The following is a 22,973-nucleotide window of genomic DNA, read 5'->3' as shown; positions in this document are numbered from 1 at the left end:
TCGCTTCCTTTATTTTAAGCCACAAACAAACGATCATTTTATTGTCTCTGGGACGTGAAAACATGAGATTTGATTAAATTAGAACTTCACATATTAGAAGGAACACAGATTTCATAATAATCAGTTTGTTTATTCAAAACAGTAAAATACAGACGGTTCATGCATATCAATGGTATAAGAACAGCCAATTTTTTTTAAATGAATGTGTCACCAGTGCATTTGGCCGAGTGTTCCTGCTCCAGAAAGGTGAAGGTCTCTGGTCATCCTGAAGCTGTGAGCCCACTGGGAGTCTGAAGGGAAACACAGACCAGAGGCCTGCAGGATGGACTGCATCTGAAAACATACATGATGGAAACATTAATGAATGTGCTGCGCCAAAAAGCTGTACTTTTGACCTGGTGGCGATGGAACCAGTTATGGTAGATCTGAACTTTGGTTTGATGACCCAAATATGAGAAGCTTCAGACTGACAGGAGTTAGGTTAAAGCCACATCTTGTGAAGTTGGGATATTTTTCCTCCAACAGGATCCAGAGGAATCGCAACAAACCAGAAGTTGGACTAGAATTTATTTCAATGTCATTTGTGAATGCATGTGGGCCACACTTGGCACACCTCAGGGATGTAACCAAGAGACGCAAAGATTGTAGCAGGAGTTCAGCTTTTATCCATTCTCCATTCTGTACCCTCACTAAATGTCACTGTATTCAGGTTGTCTGTTTACAAAGGTAAAACAAGGCGATCGACTCGAAACCACTCCTACCTTTTTACTGTCTTTAATCAACCTGTTGAGCCATTAATTTGAACACGTTTTGTTGATTTTATCCTTAATAAGATGTATTGGATCAGAGGACGTGCTGGTCTCAACATCCTGGAGGCGTTCAGTTGGTCACCTATTGCCGAGATCAACTCAAAACCTCCCGTTATCGTAATTGAGCCCTATTGATTAAATATGACTGTAGTTGGAAAACAAATATCAGCGGTAACTCACCGTGCAACGTCTGGGCAACCGGAGGATCCTGGACGGACAGCAGCGGTGCATGTCTGAAAGATGGCCTCCGATGAAGATCTCCAAGGCTTGTCATTCTCATTCTTTCAGGTCGATGCTCCGTAGAGCTGCCTCTGGATATTGCAGTTCACTTACGATGTACAGTAAAGTTGCTCCTTATAGTTGGATCACAGCTGGTAGCTACGAAGGTGTCCCAAACCTTCAATCGTAAGCCAACTTCAGCGGCCGCTTCGTTCAAACTATAAAAACTCCCGACGGTGAAGCTCTGAGTCCATGAGAGCCGCCAACTGAAACACGTTCTGTCTGAGCGGCCACACGAGAACTAAAGTCAGGAGTAATAACACTATTTTCTAATGAAGTTAATGAGCTTCAGCTTATTGATAACCCGTTAGTAGGTCGCCATCTTTCTTGAAGCAAAGTATGGGTGTGACGCTAACCAACCAATTGGGGAAGTTGTAGCCTGATGACGTGCCTCTCCTCATTTGCATTTATTTTTTCCAAGTTTTGCGGGGAAATAGAATGTGATAAATAAGAAAATAAGGAAATACTAAATGAATAAGGGGAATTGGAAAATGGGAAAAGTAAAGATTTTTCAAACAAATGTTAAATGAAAAATAGATAAAGAAATTGGGTAAATAAAAAAGGGATATATGAGAAATTGATTAATGAACTGGGAAATAGAAAATCGGGTTAATGGAAAAAGGAAATCAAAAAATGTTTAATTAAAAAATATATTAATGAAAAATGGGTAATAGATAAAGGGATAATGAAAAAATGGACAAATGAAAAATAGATTAATGAAAAATAGATAAATGAAAAAGAGAAATAGAGAAATTGATAATCGGAAAAATAAATAAATGAAAAAATTGGGTTAATAAAAAAGGGAAATTGAAAAGTGGTTAATTGAAAAATAAATTAATGAAAAATGGGTAAATGGATAAAGGGATAAATAAAAAATAGATAAATGAAAAAGAGAAATTGGGAAATTGATAATGTGAAAAATAAAGAAATGAAAATGGGGTTAATGAAAAAGCTAAATTAAAAAATGGTTAAATGAAAATAGATTAATGAAAAGTGGGTAAATGAAAAATAGATTAATGAAAAAAGGGAAATTGAGAAATTGATAATATGAAAAATAAATAAATGAAAAAATGGGTTAATGAAAAAGCTAAATTATTTATTTAACAAATTATTTATTTATTAAACTCATTTTCTTCATTTTTTGATTTATTTTACTCATTTTTTATTTATTTCACCCATTTATTTATTTATTTAATTTTGGCTGAAATGGCTCTCCATACTACGGGGTTTAGAGTCGGCGTTCAACTATAAACCTAGAGGTTCGAGTCCTTGTCAAACGGTGTTTTTGACTAAAGTCCCTGAGGGTTAGAATCCCAGTTAAACAACGTTTAACTGAAGTCCTAAAAGGGGAGCTGGTTTTAATGTTTTTATCTGTTTTTAAATCTCTTTCTCTTTCTCACTGTTTATTTAATGTCATATGCTGTTTTTATTTTAATTATCTAAAGCACTTTGAAATGTCTTGCTGCTGAAATGTGCTAGACAAATAAAATTTGATTGATTGATTGATTAAAAAGAGGTCTAGTAAAGAGCTTAAATACATTAAAATGCTAATTACTCCGTCTTCGATTTTATGCTTTAAGATTTGCTTAAAGCATAAACTCCACAGAGAGGCTCCCCTCCTTGCGGGTTACTCCCATCTAATCCTGCTAAATCCAGTTACCTCCTTGTTGTCCCTGGTCCTTGTGAATTTTTTGTTCTGCTCTGGCTCGCTGTGTTCCCAGTATCCACCATGATTTTAAATTTATTGTTCTTTACCCTTTCATTAAAATCCACAAAATTTACTCGATGCCTTCGCCTGCTGCATTTGGGTCCTTCTACACAAACACATCAAAACTTTGCCATTTGTGAAAATATTGAAATGTGTTTTAAAACATTCAATTCTAACAAAAAGTCAAGAGAAGAAAATGCCCATCAGTAGCTGCATTAAATGAACTGAACTTATAAAGGTCTTTTCTAGTCACACTGACCACTCACAACATTTACACAATGGCGCTGTTCACCCAATCATAGCACAAACACACACACAGGCATAGACTAATACACCTAGGTCAGTGGTCAACTGGGCTACGTGCTTTGCCCAGAAGTAAATTTATATAGTGGGAAATAGTTTAATAAAAAATAGCTTTGCAGTCAACAGGAGACATGGTAAATGATCCGTACCAAAAGAAGTAGTAGTGACGTTGAATCAGGTCCTAGTTCACTGTCATTATGTGCCTGATCTGTTTTCACTGGACACCAGCATGGATTGCGCTACATTATTTTGTTATCTGTCATTTTGATTGATGGGGTGGAAAAAAAAAACATTGATGGAACTTGAATTACGAATGACTCCTCAACTGTGGTTTGAAACAGTCTCACAACTTCCTCCTGGTGCACATGGAGTTGTACAGTCACCTGTGAGCAGTGACGGGCAGTAGGGCATTAAAAGTAATAAGTAACTTCCACGCAAGCAGATTTCAATACGAAACTGTGACTTTGTGAACATCTTATGACAATCACATATAAGCGTCCGTTGTCATAGTAGCAGACAGAGTAGATCAGCAATAGACAACATGACATGTGGGAGAGTGCAGCAAAACTATGCAGCATGGAAATACCGACATTAGTTAACATCCGCTGTTCACTCTGCGTAGGAAGAAAACTCATCTCCAGCACAAAATTTCACTTTAAATATGAACAAGAACCTAGTAGGATGCAGAAATCCCTCACAGAGCCTCTCTACAAACTTTACCACTGCTGGTAGCACATCCAGTTCTATCTGTTACAGCTTTCCTGGTGTTTTTTCACCTACTAAAAACATATTTTAGCAGGTGAAAAATCTATTTTCACCTGGCAAACAGGTGAAAATAGATTCTTTAAAACTCATTACTCTGCACTTCAACTTTTAAGAGATGGAAATTTTACTAATTCGCTGTATTTACATCTATTCAAATGAAGGAATACAAGTACAAATATAATTGTACATAGTTCTTTAAATATGAGGCTGTTGCATCTCATAACATTTTTGATAATGCAATGTGCATGAAGTTCAAAGAGCAAAACAAATTACGTTTTAAAAAGAGATGGTTTCATTTGATTAAATGTTACATGAAGGATGAAAGGAACTAGGCTGAAAAGTATATGGGTAGTATAAATTGTGTATTGTTTTTTGGTTACTAAGTAATGTATTTGAATAATAAAATAACTAATTACTTTTGAAAATAAGTAATCAGTAAAGTAACTTGATTACTTAATCACTATTAAGTAACTAATTGCTATTTCCAAGTAACTTGACCAACACTGCTTGTGGTCAATGAAATGTCTGGGAACATTTCTCCAAGTGATCAGAAGTCAGTCAGACTCTCAGAAGGAGGGAGGGGTGTCCTGATCTCACAAACTCTTGCTTCAGTGGGAGAAAATCCTGCGGCACATGCTCCTTCTGCACTGGTTATTCTGCTTCCTGTAGTGGTCACAGACGCTCATAAGCATCCTGTCCAGAACTCTCCAGTGCACTGCCAGAGTCCAGATAGCAAGATTAATTGAGTGTCCAGGTCAGAGATGATGCTCTGATGGTAAATTTTGATTTCTTGACCTCTGTAACATACTCTGTACATAAAGTTGAAAATTTCAGCTTGTTTGCATCAGGTGATCAGGGGTAAAAATTGTAATCTGTCAAAATGACAGATCGTCATCAGATTTTTCATCACTGTTTAAACCAGTCAAAGATGGAATATATTCGGTTAACTCGAACCCTTCAGCACACTTGAGTCTTCATGAGTTAGATCTTACCTCTAAAGGATATTTGACTCCGTTTAGACTATGCTCCGAACCCTCTGAGGAGGCATTGCAGCGCCCCCAATGGAAGGTGATGCGCCCAACTTTGAACTTTGACCTGAGACCTCCTCCACTGACGTAGAAGTCTCCATCCACATTGACTGCCACTGACAGTAGAAAAGACCAAGATGTCACCTGCATGTGGGATGTGTGAGGCGGAAAGTCATGGAGTCCAGGCTCTAATTTAAATTTTACACCAGAGACAACTTTGTGGTCAAAGTTCATAAAACCTTTGAAAAAAATACATTGGTTGTGCCAATTATTAGATGTACCAAAAACAAATATTCTCCTAGTCCTATTTATCATTACAAACAGTACTAAAAAGCTTTAATATACTGTATTCTATATAGTTTGACATGGGTTGCATTCTGGTTGTCAGATAGAGGGCTGTCATTACATAAAATAAAGGGATATACACTGGGATACACATATGCAGGATGTAGCAGTATATATGGCCCCCACGTATCTGCTGGCTCCAACGTCAGGCCACTGTGACATCTCTGCAACCTAAATGGCAGGAGACTGACAAACAATAATACAACACACCCCTTCATGTTACTTAGAGATAATTTCCTTTGTGAATGCTCATACCTGTCTTGCCATCATTCTTGATGGTTGTGCTGTCAGTTGTCATACTCTCAAAACCATCAAACCTCAGCTTCTGGTACTGCAGCTTGACTGGAGCCAGGTCCTCATTGATGTTGATGGGAGACTGCTTTGCACTGCTGCATAAAGGAAATTTCTTGGCCCAGTGTTTTTGGTTTAATCCTCCTGTAAGGCATACAGAAACATTTTGTTGAAGTGTATATTTGACCATCTCCTTTCTATCACTGAAATAGCCTTGCCAGCATGCCTAGGTGGGCCCCATGTGGGGAAAAGGAGGGCAAACCAGATGGGTCCCATATGGGTTTGTCCACGTGTTCCACGGTGGCCCCACATGGGTTTGTCCATATAGGGCCACAGCCCTCATGGGCCCTACATGGTGGTGGGCCCACATGGGTTTGTCCATTTAGGGCCCATGTGGGGCCACCGTGGAACCTGTGGACAAACCCATATGGGACCCATATACCAGCCCTCCTTTCCCCCACATGGGGCCCACCTAGGCATTCTGGCAGGGAGGAAACCTGACAAATGATAAAATAAGGAAACTATTGTGTGAAACTAGACACTCCAGTCATGTGGTAGCACATGCTCTGTTTAGAAAAATAATAAGAATAAGTAAAAACATTTTGTATTGAGCAAACCTTTTGTCTTCAATCAGGCAATAAACAATTTTTAGTATGAACATGGTTGACCATGTAACCCAATGTCTTGTGTGGATAATTTGCACAGCAGCAAACAGAAGCAATAAGATATATAACAGCAGCAAAACATAATAGACTGCCATATGTTTTTTTATATTCTTCATAAGAAACTTACCTGCATATGACCAGTCAATGTCCTCTGCTAACTTGCGTTGATTTCTGTATGTATAACCTCCAGCTGCATCCAGAACAGAAAGAAACACTATCAACACTAGAATGAGTAGTGTGCTTCAAAATTTTTTTCTTTTTTTTTAAGGTTTTGTTGGCTCTAGTGTCCTTTATTTGAGAGCAATTTGACAGGAAACAGGGTAACGAGAGAGGGGGAAAAACATGTCGCCAGGCAAAGAATCGAACCTGCAACCACCTAATGACCCACATATTGAGGACTAAAGCCTTAATATGTGGGCCGTGCTTTGCTCCTGCGCCACCACAGCACCATTTCAAGACTTTTGAATTATTTGCTTAGTTGAAATGGACATGATGCAATAAAATGCAATAAAAATGGATCTACTGGCAGCAGCAAGGAGTTCACTATATCATTTTTTTATGACTCATGTCCTTTTAGTGTTAAAAATGCCATCCATATATTTTCTGTAGACCCTTGTCCCTAGTGGGGTCACGAGGATTGCTGGTGCCTATTTCCAGTGAATGTTTCTGGTGAAGGGTGGGGGAGGGGAGGTACATCCTGGACAGGTCACCAGTCTGTTGCAGGGCAACACAGAGACAGACGGGATGCACACACACACACACACACTCTCACCTAGGAAGAATTTAGCATGACAATCATGTTTTTGGACAGTGGGAGGAAGCCGGAGTACCCGGAGAGAACCCACACAGGAACCCACAATATTTTATACCTTAATTGACTAAACAGTAAACAAAAAAACTTTTCAAAAAATAAAACTGATTCCTACAAAAATACTGACAATGAAGTTATCCAAAATAAAATAAGTGATTGCATATATGTTGACTCCCTTTAAAGAGGCTGACCTAATTCAGCAGTGGTCCAAGGCTAGACTAGAATTTGAGAAAAGGCACGTGGGAGACTCCATGGTCAGGTGAAAGAAAACTTTTGCTGGAGCTTTTTGACGGCCAAACACACCATCCCTACAGGTGGTGGTGGTAGCATCATGCTGTGGGGATGCTTCTCAGCAGCAGGCCCTAGAAGACTTGTAAAGGTAGAAAAGATGGAAAATCTATTTTCCAGTGAGACAACAAGCCAAGCAACCAGCTAAAGCTACACAGAGATGTTTGAAGACAAAAGGTAGAGGTTCTGGAATGGCCCAGAGAAAGCCAAAACACCGACCCAAATAGGGCTGTGTAATAATATCAATTTTGCGATATATATCAATATTTTCTTTCCTAGAAAAAAAATCAATATTCCTCCACAAGTATCGTAACATTCAACTGTCACCTTGCTCACTCACTGCTTGCTTTGCCGAGAGAGTGATTCGGTCATCAGGCTTTATTTACTTTACAAATGCATGGAAGCTACAGTTTGTACCGTTTCAATTAAAAGAAACATGTTTTCTCACCACTTCTTTTATTCATTTTGTCCAGCTGTTGACTTTAAGTCTGTGTCCATGTCCAACCAGAGCCAGGTATTGTGTAGTTGGTGCTTTTAATTTTCTTTTAGTTTTCAGTTAAATTAATTCAGTCACAAAATGTCACCAAAATCACTATGTCCCTCTAAAACAGGGGTGTCAAACTCCAGTCCTCGAGCGCCGGTGTCCTGCAACTTTTAGATGTGCCTCTGCTGCACCACACCTGAATAGAATAATTAGGTCATTAGCAAGGCTCTGGAGAACGTATCTACACAAAGAGGATGTAATTAAGTCATTTCATTCCAGTGTTTTGTACCTGTGGCACATCTAAACACTGCAGGACAGCGGCCCTTGAGGACTGGAGTTTGACACCCCTGCTCTAAAATCTTTCAGAAAATCGCAAAAGTGTATTGAACTGTATCATTTGCTGAATATCGCAATATTTATAGTATTGTGAGCAGAATATCGTGTATCGTACCATATCGTGAGATTATTGTATCACTACAGCCCTAGACCCAACAGAACTTTTGTGGCAGGACTTAAAAAGGGCTGTTCACAGCCAATGTTCCCTCTAAGCTGCGTGCCTGCGCAATCGCGCTCTGCTCGCAAAGTCTCAGCGCACAAGAAAATCTATGCAGCGCATAAAATAAAATCCACCATAAACGTATTAATTAATATCTAATATTAGACCGAATCTAATATATTAAATTAGACCAATAATGTCTTATTCCGTACCATTTTTCAATGTAACGCAGTGAGTGACAGATGTTCAGCCAATGATACGATACGGTTTAATTATGCTATGGAGCCAATCATAGCTCTGGTAGCTCTATGTGTCCTGCCCATACGCGCCGTGCAGGTTAGCTTGCTAACAACAGTGCGGCGGAGTTAAGAAACGCAACTCCTTATCATGGCGAAGTAAATGGGCAGCGACACATCCGCTCACCAAGACAAAGTAAAAAAGAAATGCGGTTCTTTTAGGATGGAATGGCTGTCTGAGTATGTGCAAATAGAAGAACAAGCGGTGAAACTGGGTGAGATTTTTTCTTTTTCGAGTGAGAAAGGTCTACTCTGCAAGACATGCAGCGAAGCCAAAGTACCAAGTGAGTTTTCAGTGGGAAAAGTGTGGACTGAATGGAAGTTGGACCACCTCAAGCGTCACATTCAGCAGAAAAGTCATTTGAAAGCTGTTGGAATTGTACAAAGACTCAAGATGGGACAGGGGATTGGTACATTATTGTGGGAGAGCGCAAAAGACAGAGAGCAAAGAAACGAACTGTCACACAAAAGAAAATCTGACCCAGAGCAAGTCAAAATTCTCATTGACAATATTTTACTTACCATCAAAATGAATGCATCAATGCTGTCAGTTCAACAAATCCACAATCACATGGCAAAGTATGCGAGTATACCAGAAAGCTTTTAATAAGTCATGTAACTTGCTATGATTTTGAACGGGTGTGATGTGTGTGGTTACAGCGTGCACATCTGATGTTGCTCACAGTGATCCTCAGTGTGCTCAGGGAGCTTTTGTGTATGCCCAGACACATGAAAAATTAGAGGGAACATTGTTCACAGCTGATCCCCACCAAACTGACAGTTTGAACAGTTCAGCAGGAAGAATGGAGGAAATCTGCAGCATGCAGTTGAGCAGCCTGAGCCCTGTCCACACCGACTCCCTGCTGGCATTAAAGCTATCTTGCTAAATACTGACTGGAAGGATGTTAACATTTATGCAGTCACTTATTTTATGTTACACATTTTTATTTGCAATTAGAAGGCTTTTATTGCAAATCTTTTCAAGAACTAAATTAAATTGTTCAAGATTAATTAGCAAAATCCATAAAACAATAAAACATCCAAAAAAGGTCAATTTTTTTATAGGCTCTATCATTGAGTAGCCCTGCAGTGGACTGGTGATCGAGACCTCAATAGATGTAAGCATGTAAAATGATGGATGGATGGGTGGAAGTATCATTGAATATTCTAGAGCTGCTGGAGATATCAGCACTGTTTCTCCAAAGAGAACATTGGAATAGAATGTAATCTCAACTCCAAATCCAAAGTAATATCCTGAAATAAATAGATTCATAATCAAAATCAATCATATTGGCCAAGATTGTGTTTACTAAAACGACTTCAGTTTTCAAATGTAAACAACACTTAATTGAAATTGGTTTCAAACGTACACCAGCAGAAATCTACCATATATCCACTTTGATTTGATGATCAAAGTGGATAATCAAATCCACTTTAATTAATTTTGTGGTATAGAAACCTGGCTGCAGCAGGAGGATTATGTTTGATAACTTGTGAGTGTATTTATAATTTAAATGCTTAGATTAAAACTGAATATTTTAATTCAACATTCATCAGTTTCAACTTTGAATACACTGCATGCATTTGTTGTTTTTCTGTCATTTGCTCTTTTCTGACCTTAATGGAGACGTAGTTTTAAGATACTTGCATTGCTTATGTGATTTTGTTTTTAATCACACCCAGAGATGTCATCTCCTATATTAAATAGAATTTTGTTTTAAAAGGAAATTGCTTGGCAGAAGCTTGAATTAAACTGGAAAATGGTGTTGTATTGAATTGTTTCATATGGGAAAAACTAAACAAGATAGACTGCACTGCCATAGCGTTACCATTATAATGTACAGGAATAAAGGTCCAGACTGCACTCAGATTAACCTATCTTACTCTCCCAGTCTTAGCGGCTGGTATTTAGACACACTACCCCCACCCTGCTCAGACTCTTGTCTCCTTGGCATCTGGGGAACAGGGGCAGATATTTGGGTGGATGACTGGTGTGACAGAAAGGAGGGGCTAGTTGTTACACATTCTGCTGCAAGCACCAGTTGTCACCCTAAAAGCCTGTGGATGTCCGGGCTCTCTGAGGGCTAAGCTAATCCTCTTATTCATCGTCCAACTGGGGTCTGTGGGGCTCCCACAGACCAGAGGGCAAGGAACGCCACACTCCGCTGAATGAATACACTGACATAGTTATGGCCTTTTCTCTCTAAAGAGATAATATGCAAGAACTTTCCATAGATTGTGATGGTTTGATTTTTTATTCTCAACCACCACCAAAACCCAAACTTCAACCCTGCCATTACACTTTACTTTGTTCATGCAAAATGAGCATTTGTCTTCTCCTCTGTTGAAAGATTAATTTTGAATCAGCTAGGGGTCTAAGGAATCATCCATGCTCCTTGAGGGGGCCTACAGCCTATCCAAGCAAGTCAAGTTTATTTGGTTTGCACATTTCAGCAACAAGACAGTTCAAAGTGTTTTACATCATAAAAACATCATACAGTAACCAATTATGAAACAAGCAATAAACATTACCTGGACATTTACCAGGAATTGTCCAATTCCATTGTCCTGTAATAACAAACTTGTATTTGTGATCAATTGAATCTTCAAGCTTTAGCCTGTGAACTAACATGATTCATGTTGTGTCCTTGTAGGTTAGCTTGTAGATATTTCAATGTTTTAAATCTGAGAACATGGTTCTTAGCAAGAAAAAGATGGACTGCCATATCCAGTTTGAGGTCAGGTATTTAGTTCAGGAAGAGGAGTTTGAATATCACTTTGTCTTGTCAAGGTTGGATGGATGGATGGATGGAGGCCTAGTCTGTCATAGTGCAGGTGTGAGGGTTCTTACCAGCCAGAGAGACGCTGAATGGATTTCAAAAATAGTTAAACAATGAAGAATTGGGCCCAAAACTGAGGTCAGCATAACAAACTATAACTCAGGTAGTAACACAAAGAACTCAAGCACAAAACTGACCTAACAAACAAGACAATGAGGGGAGCTTAAATAGTGGCTGATCAGACCACAGCTGACACACGAGAGGTAATTAAACATACAAGAACTTAAACTAGTCAATACAATACCAAATCTTTAAATTAAATAAACACTATTACAATGAAACTGCCAAATAGAAGAAACATTAAAGAAATGGTCAAATTAAACTAAAGAAAACCAAATTTCCTTGTCCCCTGGCAAACAAATGGAATGACCCGCTGAGGAGGTTTGCCAGCCATATAAGGACATCAATTAGCTGGAGCTCTTCTTCTGTGACCCTCCAAAGGAAACTGGCAACTCAAAACAAAGAAATGAATTTGTTGCATTTAACACAAATATAAAGAACTGACAAAGTTAACTAAATGTGTGCACTGCAAATAGTCAACTAAAGAGGCAGGCTAATAAAAATAATTTTAAAAAATAAAAATCTAAACTATTCACTAATTAATATCTAAACTAATGTTAAGGATGAACAAAAAACAATTACCGTATTTTCCGCACTATTAGGCACATCAAATTTGTTCTGTACTCTCTTATTACACATCCACATTTGTAATGAAGTGGTCCCTGAGTACTTTATATAGTAGGTTGCCCCAGTCATTGTTTCACTCATGGTGTTGGTGTTGCAATATTGTGCCCAACTGCTTTCTGGGTAGCACAGACCAACCGACACGCTGCCGCCGCAGTCTCTGTCTCTCTTCCCCCTCCCCCTACCCCTGCCTCCTGGCTTTAAATGTATTATCAAACTTTATTAACAAATCATCGTTCTGACAACTATCATCTTCTTCTACGGGGGAAAATGAAGTCGGCGGCTGCCTACCGTAGTTGCTCGACCTGTTGTGGCTAAATATTGGTCCATATATAAGGCACACCGGATTATAAGGCGAACCTAAAAATTGAAGATTTTTAGGTGCACCTTATAGTGCACAAAATACAGTACCATGCAGGTCTGTGTGACAGTAGGGTCAGCTGTCACAGCAGGTGATGCTGTAGTCTGAGTTGGGGAGTGTTGCTGTGGGTTTCCCTGATACTCTCTCAGCCCAGTCTTGGATAAGCAGAAGACAATGAATGGATGTTGACTGCTTAACTGAGTTTAATCACTTAAAGGAGTTTAGTTCTTGTAAACTGCCTAAGTATCATGTTATTTTTATGTATTTGGTCAAACCTCTGTCTCTGCAATTCAAATTAAATGGAGATTCTATACAAGTGAAAAGATGAACATAAGGAATTCCACAACTTATTACTAAATAAGAAAATATGATTTCCATATATTCTACATATTTTAAGCATTTCTAAACCATCACGAACAGAACCATGATAAGCAGTTCACATGCAAACACAGTCAAAAACGTCCTGTTTTTTCATTTTCACACCTGAGAGGTTTTACAGACACTGTGGTCCATAACCAGCCTTGTTCTATCCTTTACTTCATCCAGAGGGTTTGGCAACTCAGGTATTAGAAACATTTGCTTCCTGGAGGTGCAGACTGTTGAGGTTTTAAATTTTACCCAGTCGCTAACTTTTGCCTGGGACGTAAATTTTACTCAAGCATTAACTTTTGCCCATGATGTATGTAATGTGAGAGTTTGACGCTTACTGCCTGCACCTTAAACAACCACCCTCCACTGCAGAGACAATCCGAACAAGGCAGTTGTTGATGTTAATTCAATATTTGGAACCGTGGCCAATACGGACTGAATGGCTTCCTTCACTTCCTCCACTGCCATTAATAAAACTACAGACATACTACAATTCTAAAATAGTGCAGAAAATCAACATCATTGTCCACAACTTCTCCTTCTGTTCATATTGGGAGAATCAATGAACAGAATATATGTGCAGAATATGGACTGGAAGCCCTGAGATCAAAGTGGGGAACACCCCCAAAGGTGGTGGAGAATGACCGAGCTAAGATCCTGTGGGACTTCCAGATCCAGACAGACAGAATGGTAATGGAGAACCAACCGGACATTGTGGTGGTGGATAAAGAACAGAGGAAATCCGTTGTGGTGGTATTTAACTATAGGTAATACAGATTGGCCACTAGCGGAACAAGTCAGCGTCGGACCGGGGGGCGGGGCCAATGACCGGGCCCCTCACGTGTATCACCTGCGCTGCTGGAAACTGTTAAGGGGGGTGGTGCACGGTTTGGGCTGTGTTTCTCGTTTCATTTTTACCCAGGAAGCACATTGGCTAAACCATGAGTCAAACAGTCACTGGGACTGACTACTATATATTCCATTGAGGGACAGTCACTTTAACATTACATACACCTTTCTGAACCGGCGAGGGCGCACTTTCTCCATCTATAATCAGACATTAAAGTGACTTGAATGATTCCTCCCTCCCTGGCAGTTCCAGACCCGGGCCCCCATGGGCACCCATCCGGGCCCATAGCTCCGTGCCTGAGATTGGCAATTCGTTAGATGAAAACTGAAACTTTGAATGCCTGCTGGAAAAAAAACTGGCCAGAGGCAGCGCAAAACCCGACCGGAGGCTCGCTTGACGAGATCCATCGCTCTGCCGTAGTTACAGCTGTGAATCTCGCGGTAAGGTTGGAGGAGATGAAATGTTCCAAACGGTTGTCTGAAATGATAAAACCTCTTTCTTTATACTTATAAAAGTGCTCCAGCTGGTTTATTTAGACCATTCAAAGAACCAGTTCAAAGAAGGGGCACACCTATCCATTTGAATTCAGTTGGTAGGTGTGTCCACTCTTCTAAAGTTACAGGTAATTGTATGCACAGTCTTGTGTCTTTTGGTCTAGGTCTTTCTTATAAAGAGCGTGTGTTGTTGCAGAGGTCAGACTAAAGTCTAAAACAAACAATGACATTGATACTGCATTACCACATACAGGCCAGATCCAGCTACGCCTCACTGTGGAGGCAGCAAAATGTTTAAAGATGAAGAATGAGCCAGAAAACATTAAATCAAAGGTTTCAATCTCAAGTTGTGATAAGTACAGCTTATTACCAATACAATCAACATTTTATGAAAATAACTCTTGTAAAGGATGATACATGATGCATTTCAGTTGTGAAATAGAGGTTTGAGTCTAGAGGATCAAAAGGGAACCTCTAAAGCTACAGTGATTGTGAATCACAGCTGACCTCTGTAAGGTCAAAACATCAGCTAGTGATTCATCACAGGCCCTAAAAATGTTTAGAGTGTACACCTAGTTCTTCCTCAAACTTCTACTGTCGGACCACCTTGAAGAAATCAAAGGATATTGCCACAGAGCTGCAGGCAGACACATGAAAACTTTGCTCCTCTGAACCCCTGAAAAACAGCAAAACTGCAACAAGCAGCAACACAAGGGAGATTGTTCCGCAGAGAACTTAACTCATCATCAGCCGAGGCTCCAGGGCTGAGCTTCAGAGTCTCTCATGCTTCTCTTTTAACTATAAATGGCAGAAAATATAAGTTGTGGGTTGTCTACCGGCTAAGTCTACACCCTAAAAGGAAGAGGAGACATGAGAGAAACAGAGCTGCGGAAGATGGTTTTGGCCCAAATTAAAACAGAACAGACCACAAGCAGCTTACTGCCTCTGTGAAATCAAAGTAAAAGCTGAAAAGATCAGCTTTAGTAAGTCACCCATTTCATGCTGTATGATGCTGTGCTTGTTCCGTTGTAGTTGGTGTTGTTGGTTTAGTCTCGTTTTTCTGTTTATAGTTTATTTTGTTAATTGATGAAGTTCCTTCTAATTTTAGATTTTCTAAGACCCTAATCTGCTGACAGACATAGCCAGCTCCTTCATTCTTCAGGATCTGTAGATATTATAATATAATTAGATTACATGCAAAGTGGAACCTATTGAGACGTGTATTAAAAATGTAACTTCTGACAAAGTGTTTAAATGTTCAAAATAAGAATGCCTATGAGTAGAAGAACTAGCACATGTTTTTGACCTGAAACTGTCAGGTTTTGTGAGGATCCGCTGTAAAAAGTCCTTTCGAGTCCTGCTACAAATTTTCTATAATATTTAGACCTGGACTTTGACTGGGCCACTCCAGAACATCAAAACTGTTGTCTTGCTATAAAATAAATGTTCCCTGAAACATATTAATATGTTTTCAGTATTACACACAGACAGTTTTTGGATAGTCCAAGTGGGACTATTTGTTGTGGTGCTGGACAGCTGTCTGTCAGTTTCTTCATCATTTTGAATTAACGATAGGATTGTCCCTGGATGTGGATTTTCAGATCCAGTATTTACCTCCATATTTGCTTCAGTCAAATCTTCATTTCTGTCATTGCAGTTTTTTTGGAGAAGTTTGTCTTAGTCCTTGGTGGATCACAGAGGCAGCTTTTACTAATTAAGCTTGTAGATTAGAAAATTAAATAACAATTTGTAGTCTTAAAATTTTTAATAACCCATCATGTGGTTTAGCAGGCCAGAAAATCAAGCAGAAATCCTCCCTTTCCTAAATTTAAAGTAATCCAGTTGTCAGGGTAGGTAATATAAAAGTAACTACTCAAAGTGTGCAAATCACATAGATATACAAAAGGCAAAACTAGCAATAGATGACTTAAGCGAGAGGCCAAGAGAAGCAAATGCATCCCTTTATCTTCTGTCCTAACTAATGTCAAACAGAGGACATCTCCTGTCAACACAAAGCACTTCATTCATGCTGCTAATCCCCAAAGGAAATCCATCATCAAGGTATTTGCTCTGCGTGTGCTTATGTTGCTATGTATCAAAAATAACATTCATTGCTTAATAACTTTCTGAGTAGATTAATAAGCAAATTAACAACAAGACCAGATTAATTCATGTTTAAATCAAGGACGCATAAAAAATTTGACATGATTTAAGAACTAAACCATTCTTTAGTAAAATAACTGTGATTCAGTTGTTTGACCAACACTAATGCTCTCATTAGGTTAGAGGAACCGCACCAGTGGGCAAAACCAATAAGAGTCCATTTTAATCCAATCAAACTGCTCAGGTGTGACGAATGCTGAAATTAGCCATCTGTGCATCTGATTTGATTTTATTCCACACAAGAAAGTGTCAACCTGTGTAATAAAAAATGCAATACTGTACTCTTCACCCCTCTTTTGCTTTATGTTATCTACACAGTCTTATCATCAGATTGGTCAAGCTGCTCTCACATAGACCTCTAACAGCAGGAAGTCCTTGATGCTCGAGACTATCCAAGTGTTACTTCTCCAACCCAGAACTTATCAGCATTAAAGCTGTTATCTGTAGCATTAAAGAACAACCCCCTTTCCTTTGTAATAAATTTCTTACTTCTGCTCATCCAGTAATTTTTGACAATCTTGGCCTCAACAAACAGGACTTCCTACTTGGCTGTCAGGAACAGAACAACCCAGCATATGAGCTGGCCTGGAATTATCCAGCCTCCAACGTCACGTAGCCTACAGGGAGACAGGAGGACTGATTCATCACGTCATGGTTGTCAATGATAGAATCCTGAACAACAATCATCAAAAAGAGCTGGTGAGAAGAATTAGTTTGGTTTTTCAATATTTTTGATTATCTCATAAATTAGTAAAAGGCAAACATCAAAAAGCTAAAATAAGAAACTATACAAATAGACCAACAAGGAGACACAACAGTTTCACTATGTTGATCTAAATAAAACCACAAGACAGAAGCAACACAAATACCCAAAGATCCTGGCAGAAACCAACCAACTCCTCTGTAAACCGCTGACAAAAAAGCAGCAAGAGTTACTTGTCTACAGAGTTTATTGTTACAATGAACCACTTTGAACAAACATTCAGGCTTGTTTGGCCACCATTTGTAGATTTGCTCAGTGTTTACTGCCTGGTTTCCCTAGTTGGCAGTGTGGAAACACTTCATGACTCGAATGCTGCTGGATTCTCAGGTTCATTCAGTACATCATCTTCAAATTTAGTGAATTTGTAGTTTTTGGCATCATAGGAATAATTTTATTTGAATCACAGTTTAAAAAGTAGTGTAAACTAAGAATTTAGTAAATTTAAGAGGATTTTACATAAAATTCTTCTCTCTTTTCCTTTGGGGTGCAGTGTTGACACTCTGTCTTTTCAGTTTCAGAGTTTAATTAAGTTGTTTTTCTGTAAGGGGAGCTTTTCTCAGGGCCTCTAACAAACTGTTTTATATTGGCCGTAAGATAAAAAACTTTAGAACAACCGGTAATGGTTTGCAAACACTTCACCCAGAACGGGATCAGGGTGAAGAAGGGATTTCTCTTCCTCCTGGCTTCCACATTGGTAGTTGACTGCTCTTCGCAATGATGAAATATGCAACTTTCTAGTTCACCTTTACTTTCCATGGAGGTCAAGACAACTTCATACTCTTCTATTCACATAAAAGTATGTTCACATGTGTGTAATGTTCACATTGGTCACATAAAAAATAGCTGCCTTAATTTTTTTTTTTAATATACTCCAATATTTTTTACAAATGACATTTTTAATTTTCAGGTTGTTTCTCTCTCAGCAGATTCACATCACAAGTTCCACCTGTTCAGTCATATTCAATAAATCAAATATGTGTCCCAATGAGTCTTATACCTTTTGAAAATAACCTTTAAAACCAAGTGTCTAAACATGTTTTGCTGGACTGATTCTAATCTTAAATGCCATGTTTCTATGTGCAGCAAGCAGAAAATCATCATAACTAACAGAAACAAAAGCAAAAAAAAAAAACGTCTGTGTGGAATTAATTTATATGTCATTTACATAGTGAATTGAGTTACATTTTTTAATAATCTACTGAACATGGCTATCTGTCTAAGCTGCTGGATGTATTTCAAAAGTATGTTGAAAAACTTCCAGTATGTATGCCAGGGACAGTGACTTCAGTTTCAGATTCAGACCCTGGTCTCTGTTAAATCACAAAGACTCCAGACTCACCTCAGACATACACTCTAAAGACTATTGATTTGACTTGAGCTCTGATGTGACTCAAGACTCAGTAGCAGCCTTTGTTTTATGAAACCAAGCCCAGGACTCTTAGCCAACAGCTGAAGCACCATATTTTCTGTGACTTTTCAGTCAGTGACATCTGCTGACTGAGGGTTATCAGTGACTCATCCCAATTTGTTTAGCTGCAGCTTCATAATAATGACCACAGTGATGTCTCGCCAGTTTCACATGTTGTGGTCAGCATAGATGAGAACATTCCATTAGATTTGTCAGAAAACCTTTAGTTTCCTTTCAAAATCAACTGTTCCACTAGTGGTGTGCCGATGCTGATATGAGTATTAGTATTGGACCCGATGCCAGCGTCAAGTACTCGTAAAAACAAGCCAATACTCCAAATCCTGCCATAATCTATTTCTACCTGGCCTGGTAAATCCCAGCACTTTATTCTACTGTTTGTTTTGTCAGGAGGGTCTGGACTCTCTGCTTTTGAGAAACGTTTGCTTCCTGGAGGCCTGGACTCTATTGAAGTTTGAAACTTTACTCAACGTTTGCCCAGACTTTTTGCCTGCTCCAGATCGACACCAATACGTTTTCAGGATATTCTTTGCACTGTGAACAACCATCCTCCACTGTGAAGAGAGAAATGTCGATCTGAATGAGGCGTAAACAGCTTTCTTCACTGCCTCTGCTGCCATTGATAAAACTACAGGCAGACTCTAAAACAGCGCAGAAAATCAACATCATCATTCACACTTCGTCTTCTGTTCACTGATTTGCCAATTAGAAAATCTACCAAAGAAATTCAAGTGAATGGGATAAAACCCAGACTGCGCTGTGAAGGGAGAATCGAATCCAGAAGAACTGCATAAGAGGGCAATGGCCAGGTTTCTTTAAACTCATGACGATATGATAATAATGATTGCATTTCATTTTTGCTGTTTACTTAAAATTCAACAAGCTAGACAGATAATCCACATAATCAAGGTGAATACATTTTCGCTTTTTCTCTGCAGTGACAAAGTGTTTGAAATCACGTAGCATTTCTCCAACTGAAAAGATGAGGAGTCAGAAAGACACTGAACTAGAGGTGGGTAATATTACCAAAAAATGATATTACAATATATCTGTTTAAATACCCCGATAATGATGTCACAGATCATCTTTCACAGTTTCTTCTTTTTTTCTTTTAATTGGATTTGGCCAAACAAATATGCAACTTTTAAAGAGGGCTTTTTTTCTAACTTTCATTTATAAACAGTCACCAGAATAAACATTTCCCAAATTGATTTATTTTATCACATGCATTTTATTTCCCTCTAATATTGTCCCCTTTATATTTATGCACCCTCTTTATTACTATAAAAAATGCTCAATACTCAACACCAAAATAGATGTCACAGACATTTCCACTGAAGTAATATCTGTCAGTATTTGCATTTGTAGCTTTCATGTTCCTGCAACCACGGCCTCCGCCTCAGCTCGCCCTGTCCTCTGCCCACTGCACCATTTGCTTTGTTTTACTAACAAGCAGTGAAGTTCATTTTTAGTGTATTAATATTAAAGCACTTCCTGTTCTGATGAACTCCACATTCTCGTTTGGCCACTAAACTGTGTTTGGCTTACTATGTTGTAATTTAAAACATAAAACGAGACAAGTGGACAAGTTTAGATTTAGAACACAGCTCTCTCTTTAATTGCCATTAAAAATGATCTTATTTGAAATGAGAAGAAAACCCGCCAAAGCTTCAGCATATTACAGTTTGAGAATTGCAACACAGTTTGATAGGCACCAACACTATCAACATTGGAGTTGAACTGTAAATAGCTAGACCATCTAAAGAGATTTCAATCAACAATTAATAACTTAAATTCACTATAAACATGATGATCCACCAACACATAACCTCAATTAGAGAGAATCAATTTCTAAAATGTTTAAGAAAGGTAAAAAAATACATTTGACAAATTTGTACATCTTTTTGGCCTGTTGACAGCTGGATAGGCACTGGCAGCCCTCCAGACCAATGAGATAAAAGTGTAAGAAAATGGATGGATGGAAATTTACACATGAAAACCAAGGAACTGCGTCCTCTGCTCCAACTACCCTTCAGCTGTCCTCTGTCCCTCTGCAGGACACTCGGCCTCATCCTGCTGCCATCCCATCATGTCAGCACTTCATCATCAGGAGCTGCTCATCTGCTGCCATGAACTAATTGCTTTTTCACTTGCATGAAGCCATCATGCTGCTTCAGTGCGAGAGGGCAAACATCATCAGCACCAGTGCCATTCATTAGCAGGCAGACATTTTGTGATTGTGCCATGGGGATACAAGACTATTTTTAGGAATGACTAGATTGAAAAAGGCTGCAGGGGGTGAGACACAGAGGAAATTATGGATTTCATTCTTTGTCTGTCTCTAACCTTGACACAGTAAAGCAAGGTGTCCCATTTAGCCGTGTTGGCTTGTAATGATGACCCGATTAGTTATACAATTAAAACATGAGTTTATTTAAAATTGTATTTGTTTATGGCAGCTCTAGATTTATATAGATCTTGTAAAATTATTTATACTTTTTCTGTCATTAAGTGGTAAGTTGAGGTGAGGAAGTGGACGCAGGTAGACCCAGGATGTAATGAAAATGATGAATTTAACGATGATAATCTACACAAGGAACAACAGAGGACAGCACGGGGAAACAGGCATCCATGGGAACAGACGACATAGTATGACAAGGATCCAACGAGGAACAGAGACAACAGGTGAGACTAAATACACATGAGGTAATCAAGGGGACAAGACACACCTGGGAGACAATCAACGGGGAAGACGCAGAGACAGGACTGAGGGAACAGGATCACACAGAAACTCAAAAACAAACACATAGAAACACGGATCACGACAATCTGGCTTTTTAAGTATCTAGTTGAACTTAAGTTTTTTCATAAGTGTCATTCACTCAGACTTGACTGAACATAACTTTTACATCCTTAAGTGGAGGACTATGGAGGACCAAAACTAACATTATAAGTAATGTTTTCCTTACACGAGTTTCTGTCAAGTAATGTATATATTTTCTTTTTCATTTCCCCTAAACATGCGTTTTTGTCAAGAAAAGTAAATATTTAGTTTAGTCTTTTTTTTTCCTTCTCCAATTTCTGCTTGCTCTTTTTCTGCTGCATCGTTATGTTAATGAGGAGAGCTGCCTTCTATGTCCAGCTGCCTTCTATGTCCAGCTGCCTTCTATGTCCAGCTGCCTTCTATGTCCAGCTGCCTTCTATGTCCAGCTCCTGTATTCTCAGCTGCTTTGGCTTGCTTTCTGCCATCATTCTTTTTTTCAGTTATTCAATTTTATGCATTTAAATAAAACTATTATAAGTAACAAGTTTTAACACAATTGCAAAAGAAGCAATACATTTTGCAATACATATAATCCCCGAGTCACAATGCTGTGAGATTTAATGTGAAATGTGAATTAAAACAGGATTCATTGCAGTATGAGAAAACAACAAAATGTCCCCATGGAGTTCAGTAAAGCTATTATTTATTTAACCATTTTAAAAAGCCACCTTTTGGTTATTAGTCTAGCATCATAATTCCGGTACTGCATCATCGCTCCTGGTCATTTTTTAAAAGAAAATCCTGAAATCCTTTTCTTTTCTTCAAACAATGCCTTTTCTCTCAATTTATCAGAGTGATTTAAATAGACATGAGGATGTAGAGTTTGACTTCTTGTACTGTAAGCTTAGAATGTTGGTGATTGAAGACTTAAGCTCATTCCTGCTGAATTTGTACAAGCTGATCTGGATAATAAGGTCAGACTAATTCATGAAATGCAAATGCTCTGTAAATACGAGAAAGGCCCTGCTGAAGCCCACTAAGACCTTTTGTGTGATCTAACATCTGCCTAAAGCAGTTCTGCAGTCACCTGCTTAGATCCCCACCACAAGCCGATGAATGCAAAAGAAACGGAGCATATCAGCCCTTTCACTGTTGAGGACTTTTTCCAGCCCATGTTCTCCACTTAGGCCTTTTATCGATGGTCTTTTACTGCACGGCTTTTTCTTTGTAGCGCTTCGTTGGTCGATGGCCCTTTAGATAAGGGCCATCGAAGGTTTGGGATCAAACAGGGACTACAATCTTGCAGCCAGTCCACAAGGATCCCAAATCCAATGGCTCTCTACAAGTTTCTCTACAGAGGCTTTCCTTGTTTTACTGCTAAACAGGACCCTGGTGTGAGGGGTCCTGTCAGAGGTACTGTAAGCCACCTGGATCTGCCGACATCCTCCATTACATAGTACTGAAAAGCCACAACCACAGAAGACGAGGTGAAGGAGAGGGTGGGTCAATGTGTTGGCAGAACGCCAGGCAGGCATCAACAGGGACAATATGGCCACCCCATAACACCATCCTTCAACCCTCACACACCCAGAAATGAGGGGGCAGCCAAATGAAGAGGATTAGAAAAAACCTTAAGGGGTGAAAAGAAAGAGAGTAGACAGCAGATGAATGAAGCTGTGCCGCTGCCAAAG

General features: G+C 39.0%; 1 protein-coding gene and 1 long non-coding RNA gene across 11 annotated transcripts in view; both read right to left on the bottom strand.

The window, feature by feature from the left end:
• ptprz1a (protein tyrosine phosphatase receptor type Z1a) overlaps nucleotides 1-22,973 on the bottom strand; it is a 170,023-nt gene that overhangs the window by 90,118 nt on the left and 56,932 nt on the right. For 9 of the 10 annotated variants that reach the window (XR_014087762.1, XM_081607661.1, XM_081607655.1 and 6 more), the window contains exons 2-4: nucleotides 6,321-6,383; nucleotides 5,493-5,672; nucleotides 4,857-5,008 (exon numbers count right to left, since the gene is read on the bottom strand). Coding sequence is in view for 9 of the 10 variants with exons in the window: in XM_081607661.1 (XP_081463787.1) it covers nucleotides 4,857-5,008; nucleotides 5,493-5,672; nucleotides 6,321-6,383 (395 nt within the window). In the remaining variant the exon portion in view is untranslated. Of the gene's footprint in view, nucleotides 1-4,856; nucleotides 5,009-5,492; nucleotides 5,673-6,320; nucleotides 6,384-11,100; nucleotides 11,216-22,973 lie in introns of those variants that run through there. The other variant, XM_081607657.1, reaches the window with a different exon arrangement.
• LOC145551897 (uncharacterized) lies at nucleotides 110-1,606 on the bottom strand. The gene is made up of 2 exons (XR_014087764.1): nucleotides 990-1,606; nucleotides 110-333 (listed from the first exon to the last, which is right to left on the bottom strand). It is a non-coding gene; the product is annotated as an uncharacterized LOC145551897 (long non-coding RNA).

Source organism: Poecilia reticulata, chromosome 6 (assembly GCF_904066995.2).
Source record: "Poecilia reticulata chromosome 6, P_reticulata-male-v2, whole genome shotgun sequence".
NCBI classification, from domain to species: domain Eukaryota; kingdom Metazoa; phylum Chordata; class Actinopteri; order Cyprinodontiformes; family Poeciliidae; genus Poecilia; species Poecilia reticulata.
The sequence above is the reverse complement of the archived record's forward strand: the minus strand, read 5'-3'. Positions and strand labels throughout refer to the sequence as shown.